Source organism: Tenrec ecaudatus, chromosome 6 (genome assembly GCF_050624435.1).
Source record: "Tenrec ecaudatus isolate mTenEca1 chromosome 6, mTenEca1.hap1, whole genome shotgun sequence".
Taxonomy (NCBI): Eukaryota; Metazoa; Chordata; class Mammalia; order Afrosoricida; family Tenrecidae; genus Tenrec; species Tenrec ecaudatus.
Genome location: NC_134535.1, coordinates 120218247 through 120233519, shown reverse-complemented (window position 1 = coordinate 120233519; position 15273 = coordinate 120218247). Strand labels below are relative to the sequence as shown.

Sequence of the window (15273 nt, the reverse complement as noted above, 5' to 3'; positions counted from 1 at the left end):
CTACATAGTAAACAACTTCCCAGGGCTTCAGTGGGATTCCACGGGCATCTCTACTGTTACCAGATCCCAAACAGAACTCATCGCCACGGGATCAACAGGTACTCTATCTAGACTCTCAGGTCACACTATTAGTGATGGAGTTGAAAACATAATAGTAAAGAGTAGTGAGGCCTGATGCAAACTGGAGAGCACATGCCATCCAAAGACAAAAAATAACAAAAAAAACCCAAATGAATAAAAGCAATTCTTCACTTCATTACACCTGGCATAAAATGTAGGGTCTGTCAGTCATGAATGCCTAGGTTACTGAAAGGTTGCTCAGTTTCCAGTCTCTGCTATGCAATGTTTGCAGGCACCTCACGAAGTACCTGTGAGTCAAATGAAACTTAAAGACTCAATCTAAGTGATTACTCAAACCATTTTAAAGTTAATTCTGAAAGAAATCTCCTGTCTACCACCACAGTTGTTCCTCTCAATGCAGATACGTAGTCTTCTGCTTAAATCCCCCAGAGGTATTTTTAAACTGCAGGCTGGAAGCCATTAGTGGAAGTGAAAACAACTGAGTAAGTTGCAACCAACATTTTAAAATATGAAATAGAACACACACGATTCATATAATCGGGGTAAGTATGTTGTCTGACACTACTATTTGTGTATGCACTCTTGATGCCCTCAGGAAAGGCTGAACGCAACCAGTCCAGCACACCTCCCACCTATAACCTGATCACTGCCGGCTTTCACACTTCTGTAGCCATGCTGGTTCTGTCCTTGAAATCTTAAATTACTGTCGCTCTAGAATACTGCTTAAGTTCTTTAGAAGCAAAACAAAGTCCTCTATGATCATATCTCTAATTATGCCGTCTCCTGCTGATTCTGCTGAATCACAGAGCCTGAATTCTGGTGGTCCCATTTTCACGTAGTTTCTATAAAATGTCAGCTTTATTCCTTTCTGGGTTTGAGTGGGCTAGATTTCCTCAGCCAGGAATGCGGTTTTGCTGGCTCTTTGCACAATGAACATTCAGTCTTTAAGTACCACTGGCCCTAAAAAGCCTTGGTTCCATCGTCAATCTCAAATGTTTGACTACACCCTTCCTTGTACCACTGCTTGCACCACACACAGACCCCCAAAACAAATCCACTACTGAGTTGATTCCAACACACTGTAACCCAAAATGGCAGAGAACCACACCACGGGGTTTCCAAAACTAATCTTTACCGAAGCAGACTGCCACATGGAGTGTCTCTTCCATTCCCACCACTGACTTTCAGGTGAGCATCCCAAAGCTTTAACTACTACCCCACTAGGGCTTTACTACTCTTTCAGAGCTCTATCATTTTATGATGTAATATTTTAAATCTTTTATCATTTTATATCATCACACTATTATCAATATCATCTACTATGAGGCAGACTATGTTTTATATGTTAGGTCATTTACTGTGCTCACAATAGCCAAAGTTAAGTATTATTTTCAGTCTAAAGATCAAGAAAGTAAGGTTTAAGAACAAGTAATTTTCTATTGAGGGGCGAGGTTAGAATTAAAACTGAGTTCTTACTGGCCCTAAAATCCCTATTCTTAATATTATCGCAGCAACAGAAGTCTTTGAGAAGTCCCCAGAATCCTCCGCACATGGCAGAGTATTTAGCAGCTGGCAGTAAACGTTTGCTAAATAAACTAAAAGACTTTCACAGAATCTGAGAATCTCACTTGAGCTTTGCAAAACAAGCAACTTAAAACTTTGCTTCAGATCAGCATAGTCATATCTAAGTTTCAACAGTTCAACTGGTCCTGGTATATGTTGAATTCAGAGTCAGTTTACTAATTTGGGATTTATCCATTACACAAAGGACTACACAATGTTTGTGGAACAACAGAATTAAGAGAATATAATTTTCCAACAAACTTTTTGAAGTCCTCTCTTATGTTAGGACACTGCTCTTTAGTTATGAACCTAGAAAAAAAACTAAGTCTCTAAACACAGCCCAAGGATCATCCAGCTGCACTTTAAGGAAGTTCTTAAAAGTCTCTTAGCCCCAGCACTGACAACAAACTTCAGAAAAACTGGAAATAACAGCTGCTGGAAAGGAGGAATACAGACTGTAACCCTCATACACTGCTGCTGGTGCTTTAAAAGAATGTACAACCACTGGGGAGGCCAGTATCCACTTCCTCAAAAGACATGGGAATGGAAAAGCCCCATGGCCCAGCAATCACTCTACTGGGTGCATATCCTAAAGAAACAGTGATAATATGCACACTCATGTTGTTGCTGCACTGTTCACCACAGCAAAAAGATGGGAACAATCTACATGCCAACAATGGGACAAACGGACAAACACACTACACACAGGATAGGAACACAATGGACTACTACAAAACCTTAAAACTAACGCTGAATAAGGTACATGAATGTACCTGGAGGACACAATATTGAGTGAAATTATTCAATCACAAAAGGGCAAATGTTGTAAGAGACCAGTATTAATAAAATCTAACAATTTTAAACCAAGAAAAGGTTTTCACACTGAAATAAACATTCTCTGATGATTACCCAGAGCTGGAGGAGAAGGAATAGAAAACGGAAATCAAAGGCTAGAGGGTGGACAGGTGTTACTTGGGTAAAGGGGAAAATAACAGCCAACAAAGAAATGGGGAAAAATTATGGAAATAGGAAAATATGTGGCTTGATGAACTGTTGAATGTAGTAAAACCGATGATCTGCTCTACAAACCCAATTCGCATCTAAATTTTTTTTGAGAATTTCCTATCTATAGATGAGGCAGAGTAATATTGTCTTCTAAATGTTTCTGTAAAGATTTTTATGCACAAGTGCTATGTTTCATAAATTATTAAAAACAAGATATAAACATTTCTTGGCACAGGTAACTAGGTTAGGATGAATACATATTTATGTATACAGTAATAAGTGAACCTCACATGTATAAAAAAGTATTCCTTAAAAGTTCCTTTAAAAGTAACTTATAAGGCTCCAGTCCCACTTACAACAATCCAGCTCATCTGATTTGTCACCGCAGTCCACACTATGATCACATTTCTTGTGCTTTCCAATACACTGACCATTGGCGCAGCGAAACTGATCAATTAAACAAAGCACTGTGGAAAAATGCAAATAGTTTTCTTATTTTACTACACTGTAAAGCCAAACTGTGGTTAATGTCCAAAAGGTACTCTCTTTCCCCCAACCCCCATCCTTCCTACCTCCCTCCCTCCCTCCTTCCTCAATATTCTGTCCCTCCCCTCTTTCTTCTAGCATCAGTCTGATCTTTTGTTGTAAAAAACAAATTATGTTTTGTTTTTCCTTATAATAATGGTGTTATTAAATATTTATTTTTGTACGACTAAATTTGCTAAGCATGTTTAGTAGTTTTTTTAATCATTTTATTGGGGGCTCGTACAACTCTTATCACAATCCATCCATCCATCCATCCATGGTGTCAAGTACATTGGTACATTGGTTGCCGTCACCATTCTAGCATGTTCTCTAGTTTTGTCCATGTCCTACAGTGTTTAAGAAAGTTGAGCTTGTTTTTTATTGATACATATATATTCCATTGTATATGTACCCCATTCCTCGATAATCAGTTTTGGGTTGTTTCCACGTTTTTGCTATTATGGAAATTGGTGCAATAAACATGTGTGCATATGTCTGTCTGTGTTGTATTTTTTATTTCTTTACGGTATATACCCAGTAGAGACTGCTTGATCAAGATACTTGCCTTTGCAATTATTGAGGGAAACCACCTGACTTCCAAAGTGGCTGCTTAAAATTACAGCCCCGGCAGCAATGTGGAAATGATGTGATCTCTCTGTATCCCCTAAAGCATTTATTATTTCCTGTTTTATTGAGTTTTCTAGTGTCACTGTGAGGTGCTACCTTGTCTTAAACTTAGATTTTTCTTATTGTTAATGAAGGAGAATATTTCTTAATATAGTTGTTGGTGGGCTAGATGTTGTCAAAAGGTACTTTGAGTGCAGACAAAAATCCTACTTTTAGATAACTAAAAAATGGAAGTTTCCATTGGTATATTAAATGTCCTCTTTCATTAATAATTCTGTTGATTACCTTCAAGAGTTTTTGAGGACGTGGATGATTTTTATGTCCCATGGAGTAGAGAGATGTCCAATATTTTAGATTGTAATAATAAATCCATTAATTCAGAGTATATTGTAAATAGAAATTATTTTTCCATATTAAAGGACTAATCTTTGGGTCTCCTTTTTCAAATACCATTTATCTTTATAAATCTTCAATCTGTGAAGTTAACTGAAACCATGTAGGGCATGCTACTATGTTCAGAGGTAATATGGCCCAAAGTCTTGAAAAGCTCACATTTACGGCTGAGCCCCAGCAGCATTCTCAACCTAAAACAACGAATGAAAAGAGGCCCACGTAACAAGTCACTGGGGAATGTTGGATACCTTCACAGTTCTTCTCATCTGATTTATCCTGGCAGTTTGCATCTCCGTTGCATCGGAGGGCACCTTCAATACACTGTCCACTGGCACACTGGAACTGAGACTCTGAGCACACAGGACAATTGAGCTCATCACTGTGGTCTTCACATTCAGTAAAGCCATCGCACCGCCAAGCCACAGGGATACAGTCAATTTCCCCCGTGAAACAAGTAAACTGCTGAGGAGAGCACGTTGGAGGTTCTTCAAATGAACACAGGATGGAGAGGGAAATGACCAAAATACAACACTGGTCATAAAGAGCTACAAACAGTTAGGAATTTACATACGAAATACTTTATAATAAATATAATTCATAAATGAGCTCACCTAGTCAAAGAAGAAACAGTTACATTTTTTAAAGTTTTAAAATTCAGTAACCTAAAAAAACTATAAGACCGTCTTGTTATTCAAATAGGATTACTAAATTTATGATCCATTGTACTGGACAGTTTCAAATATTTTAAAGTTAACTTAGAGGTTCTGCTACCGGCTGGGTTCTCAAGTGTGATCCATGGAATCCTCAGGATCCCTGAGATCTCTTTCAAAGAATCAATGGGTCAAAACTCTTTGGATTATGTAGGTCAGCTGTCACCAACTTTTATTACTGTACATGCACTGATTCTATAAAAGGAATGGCTTATAAAATTCAAGGTAGTGCCACCAAAATGCACTTTGTAATTGTCTTTGTATTCCTCACAGACATGTAATTTAAAAACAAAAAGCAGTTTTAACCAAGAATGTTATTGCTGCATAACTAAATACAGCATACCTTAGAGCTATTGTACGTTTAGTTTCAGAAAACTGCAAATAAGAGCAAATATTGTATCATTATGGCTTCCTATGGCATATAAAAGTTATGCTTATACTGTATTCTAGTCTATTCAGTGTGTAATAGAATTATGAAAAAGTTTGCAATATTGTGAGAATTACCAAACAAAATGTGGACCTAGAGACGTGAAGTTATCCCATGCTGTTGGAAAAATAGCACCATTAGGCTCATTCAACGCCTGGCTGCCACAAAACTTCACCTTGTAACGAGGTAATCTGGGAAGCTTAAGAGCGAAGTGCAATACAACTAGGCATGCCTTTTCATCACGGTTTTGCAAGAAAAAGCATTTGTTTTAGTTGTCTGCTCAAACTATTGCGTTCCCCCACCACCACCCAGTTAAACTATAATTATATGTACCTTAGTGTTTGGCAGTCATTTTCTTAAAAATGAACCAAGCGAGCTTGTTACTTCAAGAAAAACAAGGGAGAGTGTGTATTTGCAGAAGCTAATATTTGAGCTTTGAAACAGAAATCAGAATGTAGAAAAACATTTACAGACCACAATGACCATAACAAATTCTTAGTCCTTAACGATCTTTCTGATGGGATTGAGATCCTATAGGCATGTGCATTCTATACATAACAGTGAATAGTGAAATGAATCAACATCGGAAGATCTGGGGAATCTCTACATTAAGCCTGCAAAAGCTGGAGCCTCTCTAAGGCAGAAACCTTCCTGAGGTGGAAAGTGTAACGACTCTCCACTAAACAGAGGGACAGAAAAGTGCACCCTGTCAATGAGGTGGAAAGCTCCACAAGAACCTGAAAACAAGGCAGACCCATCAGCTCAGGTTCCTACAGATTTCACTGTCCTTCAAATGACCACGGCATGGAGGTCACAATCTCATGCACGCGTAAAAGATTCACTCAGAGCTTAAAGTAGTTTAATGGATTTCCATACAAGAGGGGAATGGAAATTAATTGATATGGTTTCAAATTTCACACTGTAACTAAACTTTTAGGAAATTACCACTTGTCAAGATCTGATGTAGTATTAAAGATGAGTATCTACAATTATTTGAAAAGGCTATTATTATAGTCTCTTGTTTTCAAACTCCACATCTGTGTGAGGCCAAATTTTCCTCATATATTTCAACCAAAACTATTGATTACAACAGACTAAGTGCACAAGCAAGTATTAGAAATCAACCCAATGTAAGATTTATGAAGATTAAAAAGCAGTGTGCCACTATCCTACCCAACTGCTTGTTTTAAAAAGTATAATTATTTTTCCTAATTTGCTTCATTTATGAGAACATTAAAAGATCTCATAATTATATTTCTGGTATATGCATTTTAAAGTTCCTGGTTTCAAATTCAAATAAAGTAAATATCAGCAAACGTAACTATCAACTTCAGAAACAAAAACTTTTGTGGTCCTCAGAGAAATTATTTTTAACATAAAATATCTGGAGACTAAAAAGTTTTATAACTGCTACTTGAGTTCAATTTCCCTTTTTTACAGATAGAGATACTGAGGTTAGGAATGAGTGTTTCAGACACAGAGATAGACAGAGCTAGGAAAGTAGCCCTCTCCCACGTAGCACACAGCTTATACTCCTTTACTGCAGGCATATGGACGACTTTGAAAATATTATGTTAGTAAATTCTTTAGAGAATATTATAACTTTACTATAAACTATGGATCAGAATACCCACTATATTTAAAACAGAATGCAAGCAAACTTTTTATAAAAGGAAGATATGAAATAGTACATAAATAAGAGGAGTTCTTTACAGAGAGCCTATTTTGTATCCGACACTAGAACCAATTGTGTGGGGAATAAAAAATAGGCAAGGCATGATCCTTGTCACTAAATAGCTGCTTATTTGGTTGGAGAAAGGACTGATGAATATAAAACAAATGCCTACATTGCTCTGAACTGTACCCCAAGCAAACTTCATGGGAAAAATGCAACAACTCAGAACAGGAGACGAGTAACTAATAAAAACTCCATAGATCGTGAGGAGGCTAGCTGTACCTTGCAAAAATTAATTAGACCAAGTAGCCCTGGTGATAAAATAGTTATGCACTAAGCTTCTAACCTTAAGGTTGGCAGTTTAAAATCACCACCCACTCCTTAGGAAATACATCAGGCTTTCTACTCCTGTAAGAGTTGCAGTTTCAGAAACCTGTCCTACAGGGTTGCCATCAGTTGGAATTAAGTCAAATAGCAGTGAGTCAACGTTTTTGTTTGTTTATCAGAGTATCTAGTACTGCTATAGTAGAAACGCAACCATTTGGGTGGCTTTAGTAAACAAAAACTTATTTTCTCACAACTACAGAGCTGAATCTCAACAAATAATATACTAAGTAAAAAAATCCAAATTCAAAAAGAGTATATATACATCAAGATTCTATTTATATAAGGTTCAAAACCACACAAAACTAATCTCTGGGTATTATGAATTGAATTATATTCATCCAAAATATGTATTGTCATCCTAACCTGTATACACCTGTAGTTTAAAACCCTATTTGGGAATGAGTTCTTGGTTATGTTAATGAGACAGGGCATATCTTGAGTCAATCTCTTTTGAGATATAAACAGATTAACAAAACATCAGAGCAAAAAGGGGGGAAAATGATGCCAAGCTATAGAAAGATCACAAGGAACCAGTAATCAGAAGCTGGAGCTAGAAGAACTTCCCCCCAGCATAGGAAAACACCTTCCGCTAGAGGCACGAATATGGACTTCCAGTCTCCCAAACAGTGAGAAACAAAACCCTGGTGGTGCCTCTAGAGCAGTGGTTCTCCACCTTCCTAAGGCCACCACCCTTTCATCCAGTTCCTCATGTTGTGGAGACTCCCAACCATCAAATTATTTTCGTTACTACTTCATCACTGTCATTTTGCTACTGTTATGAATCGGGTGACCCCTGTGACAGTGTCATTCACCCCCAAAGGGTCATGACCTACAGGTTGAGAAGCGTTGTGCTAGATACACACTCTATTGCTGACTAACTGCAAGGCTAACAGTTCAAACTCAGCAGCCCATCCTCAGGTGGCCGCTCCTATAACGATTTACAGCCTTGGAAATCTACATAGGGTCATGTTCAGTCGGAATCAACTGAATGGCAGTGGGTCTCGTTTTGAGTTTAAATTGTGATTGTTTTTGTTTATAAAGCCAACAATATTGTGGCATATCTCCTACAGCAGCACTAGGTAACGAAGTTATAGGGGCAGGAGAAACCAATGGTGAAGAACCATAATGTTCTGCATTATGAATTGGGTCTTGGCATATATACATGTGCCAAACTCACTGCTGACCCATTTAACACCCACATTTAAAAAAATTAACTAACATACAAGCAAAAAACAACCAATGTTCTTTTTACGAACATTTCCTAAATGAACAGTGATAACCTTCATCCAGTTTTACCTGTTATCCTTACATAAAGGGAAATTTGTCTGTTTTAATAAGTAACCTTAGCCTGTCTATCAAAGCAACAGCACCTTGATATAGAAACCCATGTTATTTATTTATGACACTTCAAGTACCAGAGCTTTAATTTTATGATGCCTACATCTGATCTTCCCAATAAAACTGTCTGATTCACTTTAGACATTTTCAAATCCTTAGAGTCCTAGCAGAGTACCTGAGAGCTGCTCAAGCTCAACCCACATGCTGTTTATTCTGTTTAAAAAGGTAAGAATAAAATTTACTTGCAATTCTGTTACCAATAATTTTTATCTTCATTATATATCCTTTTCTTTGTTCACAGAAATACCTATTTCATATTGTTGTCATCATAGCAGAAAACACTATTTTAGTAACCTTTCTCTTCACTTAGCCAACACATTAGCTCCACATTTATGTCAACTTTATGAATTTAATAATTATGTAAGCTCAGTTATTTTACTTAATAATTTACCTATCATTAGAAATTGTTTGAAAATTTCTGCCATTATAGACAGGAGCACTATACAATTATTTCCTTCAGCTGAATTAACTTGGAATTTTCCCCAAGATTTCTGAAGTAAGAATATGAGCATTATTTTGACATTTGATACTGCTGTAGTATTTTAATGACAGCAAAAAATCAATCTGTTAAAAGTCACTGTGACTGATTAAACCAATTTCACGACAGGTATCCTTGGCTTTTCAAAAGTTTATACTACTTTGCTTATGAAAAACCACTATTAGTACTTGGTAGCTGTTTTCACAAACTCCAAAGAAACACAGGGAGCATCTTCACTTGTGCATTTGTTTTGCCCCACCCCCGTAAAGAAGCAACGTGCAACCTAGGCAGTCAGACCACCGCCCAGCTCTTTCCCTGGCACGTACACTCAGCATGGTAGCATCAAGCTGATATTGCTTTGAACTGCACGTGAGCACCATATTATGTTAGCATTATTTTTGGTTTTGTGTATTATTTGGTAGGCCTTGGTGGGTTATTTCTTGGGTCCGAGAACACAAAAAAAATTCCCATATAGATTAATGAAGATAGTTTCTTTCCTTTATGCCATTTTTGTCTACGAAAGCTTTCATAAGAATACTTCAGATAGCAGAGTAAACCTGCATAATACATCATTAGAGACATTGATTGCACCCCTCCCCCCACCAAGATAGGGTGAGAAACATTCCAATTTAAGAAATGACAAAGAATTGTGGATGGGCTTGAACAAAAGAATACACAATAAAAATGACCCTTAAGAAAAATGAATTTATCAATGATTCATAGGATGGATACAAGAAAGAAAAAAATCTAGACTTCCTGAGGCCAGGAGTTAACAACAAAGTTGGCTACCAGGCTGCTAATAACAATGAAAAGAGAAAGAAAAGATAGTGATCAATGAGACTTTCTGGTTTCAGGCCTGAGGGACAGATACTGTAGAGTCAAGGGAAGTTTGGAGGGAGATATGAATTGGTTTATATAATTGAGTAGGGGGGAGTGGTTGCAAACAGTAAGTACAACATGACTTCATTTATGGTTGAACCACAAACACACACACACACACACACACACACACACACACACACAACCACACCTCTCCTCTCTAGGAAGGAGAGAGCACAGAGGGGAAGCCAAGAAAATGCTTGCATTCATTTCCTGTCCCTCTCTCCCCCTTTATCTTTTATTTATTTTATAATATAAAACCATAATCATGGTATTATTTTTGGAATTAAAATATATATATATATCACATATATTCATGACTAAAAACTAAAAAAAGATAGGATCGAGTATCAAAATATAAAATATATTAGGCATCAGCATGACAACAGTTGACACAGTGCGAAAGAACAGGAAAGAAATCAGGTGAGAGCAAGAACAGAGGACCAAGGCATGCATGTGTCTCAGAGAATGCCTATATTTATGGAGCAGAGGTGCAGAGAACACAGCCTAGACATGTATTTGTGACATTTTTTAGGATCATCTCTCTCCCATCTTACGATCTGACATGTTTACCTATAATTAACTACCTGCTTAAGGAGAGGGAAATTTATTTATTCTTTTGAATGAAGATAATTCTAAACAACAGTCCCTAAATTTGAAAAGGCGGCCAAAACTTTAATTGATCTGAGCTTCTTGGAAGCTCAAATTGATATGGGTTATGTCAGGATTAAAAGAGAAAGCACTTTTTTTTCACTGAAAACACTCCCAACAATGATACATAAGCAAGATAGAGTTACGATTCTAGTGAATGGAGCCCATACATACGAAGTACAATGAATTAATTTTACCTTCTTGGCAATAGGGTGGAAATTTACTTAGTTATTAGGCAATACATTCATTCAATATATTCATTCCAGGAGCCCTAGTGGCGTAGTGGTTACAGGTAGAGCTGGTGACTACAAGGTCAGCAGTTTGAACCACCCACGACTCCTTAGGAAAGAGATGAGGCCCTCTATTCCCATAGTCAGTCAGAGAAATCACAGGGGCAGGTCTACCCTGTTCTACAGGTGCCATGAGTCAGAATTGACTCGATGGCAATGCTGTTTGTTTGTTTGTTTAAAATACTCATTCATAAAAATTATAATAAATAAATAAAGTACTCATTCATAGTCTAAGTTTCACCCAATAAGAACATGTTCTTCGTAGTCCTAGGATTAGATAACACTATCACTTATAGAAGAACTCAAGATTTTGGTCCGTTAAAATGAGTAGAATACAAGTGACAAATCAAGTTAGGGGAGAGCACAACTATACTATCAAACCACAGAAAGCTAGAGTGAAATAGAGGTTTGCAGGAGAAAGTTGTAGCATGCTTACCTCCACATGAGAGCTCATCTTGAAGCAGAACCAGGTGCATGGGACATGAGCATCTTGTAGTACCATCCCCTTTTACAAGGCAAATATGTGAACAGCCACCATTATCTTGAGTACAAGGATGTTGTCCTGAAAATTAGGGGGGAAAAGGGGAGGGGAAACCCCATAAAGTCGTTCCATCAATTTTTTTAATGAACTTACTAAGAAAGTCATACTTCAATTCGACTTGAAAGCATCATGCTGAGAATTTAAAGAGTTTAAATAGCTCTTTCTCTAGTACTCCATTTAACATAAGCATTGTGATATCATCATGCAATACCTGTATTAGACTGAAGGTATTTTTGATGAGACAGTACATGCTCGTGTATAAGTTGAGTTTTTCAGCACATTTTCAATGCAGTTTTTGTGGTAAAATTAGGTGCCTCGGCTGATATTCGGGTCAGTTTATACTCAAGTATATATATCAATATGAAACTATGTCAAGATTAGTGAAATTTTCAATAAAACTAGAAATGGCTAATTTTCTAAGCTTAGAATGGAAAATTTTATCCAAGAGGGAGCACAATAAGCCCTTATGGGTTAAATCATCTTCTCCAAGTTTACACACTAAGATGTACTTGGTTTTAAGACTAAGGATAATTCATGATAACTATATTCATCATTACATAACTTTTTGGAAAACACATCTAATGTGAAAAAAGACTCGGATGGCCCAGAGGCAACCAAGCCCACATGGAAGCAGCACACCAGCACATGTGATCACGAAGGGCCGAGGGGACCAGGTTTCAAGCAACAAAGGTGGGGGAAAAAAATCACATCATCATGAACGAGGGGAGTGTGTGATTGGGACCCAATGCCCATCTCTAGACAGCTGGACATCCCTTGCAGAGGGGTAGTGGGGAGGAGATGAGTCACTCAGGGTTCAATGTAGCAAAACTCACAACCTTCCTCTAGTTCTTCAACGCTACCTCCCACCCAGTTATCATGATCCAAATTCTACCTTGCAGACCTGGTTAGACCAGAGGATGCACAGTGGTGCAGTAGGGAACTGGAAACACAGGGAATCTAGGATGGATGAACCCCTCAGGACCAACGGTGAGAGTGGCGATACCGGGAGGGAAGGGGGCATAGAAAGGGGGAACCGATCTCGGGGATCTCCATGTAACCTCCTCTTTGGGGGATGGGCAACAGAAAAGTAGGTGAGGGGAGATGCCGGCCAGTGTAAGATAGGATAGAGTAATAATTCATAAGTTATTAAGGGTTCGTGAGGGAGGGGGGAACAGGGAGGGAGGGCGTGGAAAAAAGGAAACCGAGCTGATTCTAGGAACCCAAGCGGAAGGCGAATTTTGAGAATGACGAGGGCAACGCATGTATAAGGGTTCTTTACTCAATTAATGTATGTATGGATTGTGATAAAGAGTTGTGTGAGCCTCTAATAAAATGATTTAGAAAAACAAGACTCGGATGATTTTCATATTAAAATAAGAAATGGCAAAACTAAAGGTACATGAAAATCTTGTTGATAAACACACAAAATAACAAAATCATCTTGATTTCCTGCAGTAAACGTAAGCTCCAACTAGCAGTGTTAGGGCATTCACTTACTATATTCTTGCAGGTTCAGCTCCTTGACTGCATGAATGTCACTAAGCTGGGCAATTCGAGCCTGGACTTTGGTTCTACCCTCTCGACCTGTCATGTCAATTTTTTCAATCATCTGTTGTTGCTTATCAATCCAATATAACCAATTTTCAAACACAGTCAGTCCCACAGGCTGCAAGATATTGGAGTCTTCTAAAACTATGCGGTTGGCACCTAGGAAAGAAGATGTTCAATAGAAACGAGTCATGTGAATCAGGCCACATGTTCAACAATTTACTGAACACTAGTTAGACTCTAAAAACATACTGCAAAGGAAAATATAAGCACACTACCAATTAACTTAAAGCTCATGCTGAAAAGATATACACATACCATAAACTGGGTAACAAACTAGATATTATATAACACTGAAAATAACAGTCAATATACAATACTCTAGTATACAGAAATATAAACCCTTAAAATATAAGTTTTCAAATATTGTTTTAACTGGATTCACATTTCAGGTTAAATCTTTTTCTTTGTAATCATTTTATTGGGGGCTCATACAACTCTTATCACAATCCATACACACATCCATTGTGTGTCAAGCACATTTGTACATTTGTTGCCATCATCATTCTCAAAACATTTTCTTTCTGCTTGAGCACTTGTTATCTATCTGCTCCACTTTTCCCCTTTCTCTCCTCCCCTCCGTCCCTCCTGGACCATTGATAATATATAAATTATTACGCTGTCATGTCTTACACTGCCCGATGGCTCCCAAACGAGTTAAAATGGAGTGTCTCTGGATGAAGTAGTGTGGGCAGGCAAGCTCAGGGCTGTGCTTTAATCTCCCCAGTATACTAGGGGCAGCTTAGAAATAGACCATCACTACCTCCACCTCCCTACTGACTTCTCGGAACAAAGTTTGTCCTTCTCCCTTCACAGCCTCTCCCTCACTCAGAAAACAAACAGCAAACAAAAAATCTCCTTCCTTCTTTCTGTTGTCATTCAAGTATCTACAGAGAGTTTTCGTAGTTCCCAAGTGATAAGTTGACCCAATGAAACGATTACAGCCTTCAGGATGCATTACAACTCAATGTCAAGACCAATATCCTCACAAATGGAACAATAAGTAACAACAGGATACAAAGAAAGAAGGTTGAAATTGTCAAGGATTTTGTCTGGCATGACTCCATAATCAATGCTCATGAAAGTAGCAGTCAAGAGATCAAAGGATGAGTTGCACTAGGTAAATCTGCTGCACAAGATCTCCTTAAAGTATTAAAAAGCAAAGACGTTACTTTGAGGACCAAGATGCTCCTACCCCAAGCCATGTTGTTTTCAATGGTCTCGTATGCATGTGAACATTAGACATTGACTAAAGAAGACTGAAAAAGAATCGATGCATTTGCATAGAGGTGCTAGCAAAGAATATTGAAAGTGCCATTGGCTGCCAAAATAACAAACAATTCTGTCTCAAAAGTACAGCCAGAATGCACCTTAAGAGGCAAGAAAAGTTAAACATTTTCTCTCCTACTTTCGACACGTCTTCAAGAGAGATCAGTAGTCCCTGGAGGGCGCAATGCGTGGTGTAAAGTAGTGGGGCAGATAAACAAAAGAAGGCCTCCAACAAGAAAAGTGGATGACCACAGCAGCTAGAACAATGGGCTCAAACATACGAACAATTGTGAGGATGGCATAGGACCAGGTGGCATTTGTGTTGCACCCAGGGTCCCTATGAATTGGAACGTCACGGTCCCTCACAACATAATCCTACTATAGTTATGGCCTGATCTATGGTGCTACAGTCAAGATAATAGTTGCCTTTGAAAAGGGGAGCGAACATTAGCATGCTGCTGCTGACTTTCTGCACATGAATTGGTAATGAGCCTCTGGTGAGCCTCCTCTCACCACTGGACAGGGGATACAAACAGCCTTGGCAGACAGGGAACACTGGGAAGAGGATTAATGCAGGTGCAGGTGGGTTAAAATTTAACATTATTTGTTTTCCCTTTGGGCCTATTTTAAATTTGTTCCAATTTTTATTATTTTCTTATTGAAGATCTCTTCAGTTGAATTTTGTTTTTATATTTTTTTACATGAAACCTAGGATAGGTAAATCTAGAGTCAGTGATTGGATGAATAGTTTCTTAGGATAATGGCA

The 15273-nt window shown here is 38.0% G+C and overlaps 1 protein-coding gene across 3 annotated transcripts in view; it reads right to left on the bottom strand.

Annotated features, from left to right (window-relative positions):
• LRP6 (LDL receptor related protein 6) overlaps nt 1–15273 on the bottom strand; it is a 167233-nt gene that overhangs the window by 12387 nt on the left and 139573 nt on the right. For 2 of the 3 annotated variants that reach the window (XM_075552057.1, XM_075552056.1), the window contains 4 exons: nt 13128–13337; nt 11526–11651; nt 4443–4679; nt 3006–3116 (listed from right to left, as the gene is read on the bottom strand). In XM_075552057.1, coding sequence (XP_075408172.1) covers nt 3006–3116; nt 4443–4679; nt 11526–11651; nt 13128–13337 — 684 coding nt within the window. The remainder of the gene's footprint in view (nt 1–3005; nt 3117–4442; nt 4680–11525; nt 11652–13127; nt 13338–15273) is intronic. The other variant, XM_075552058.1, reaches the window with a different exon arrangement.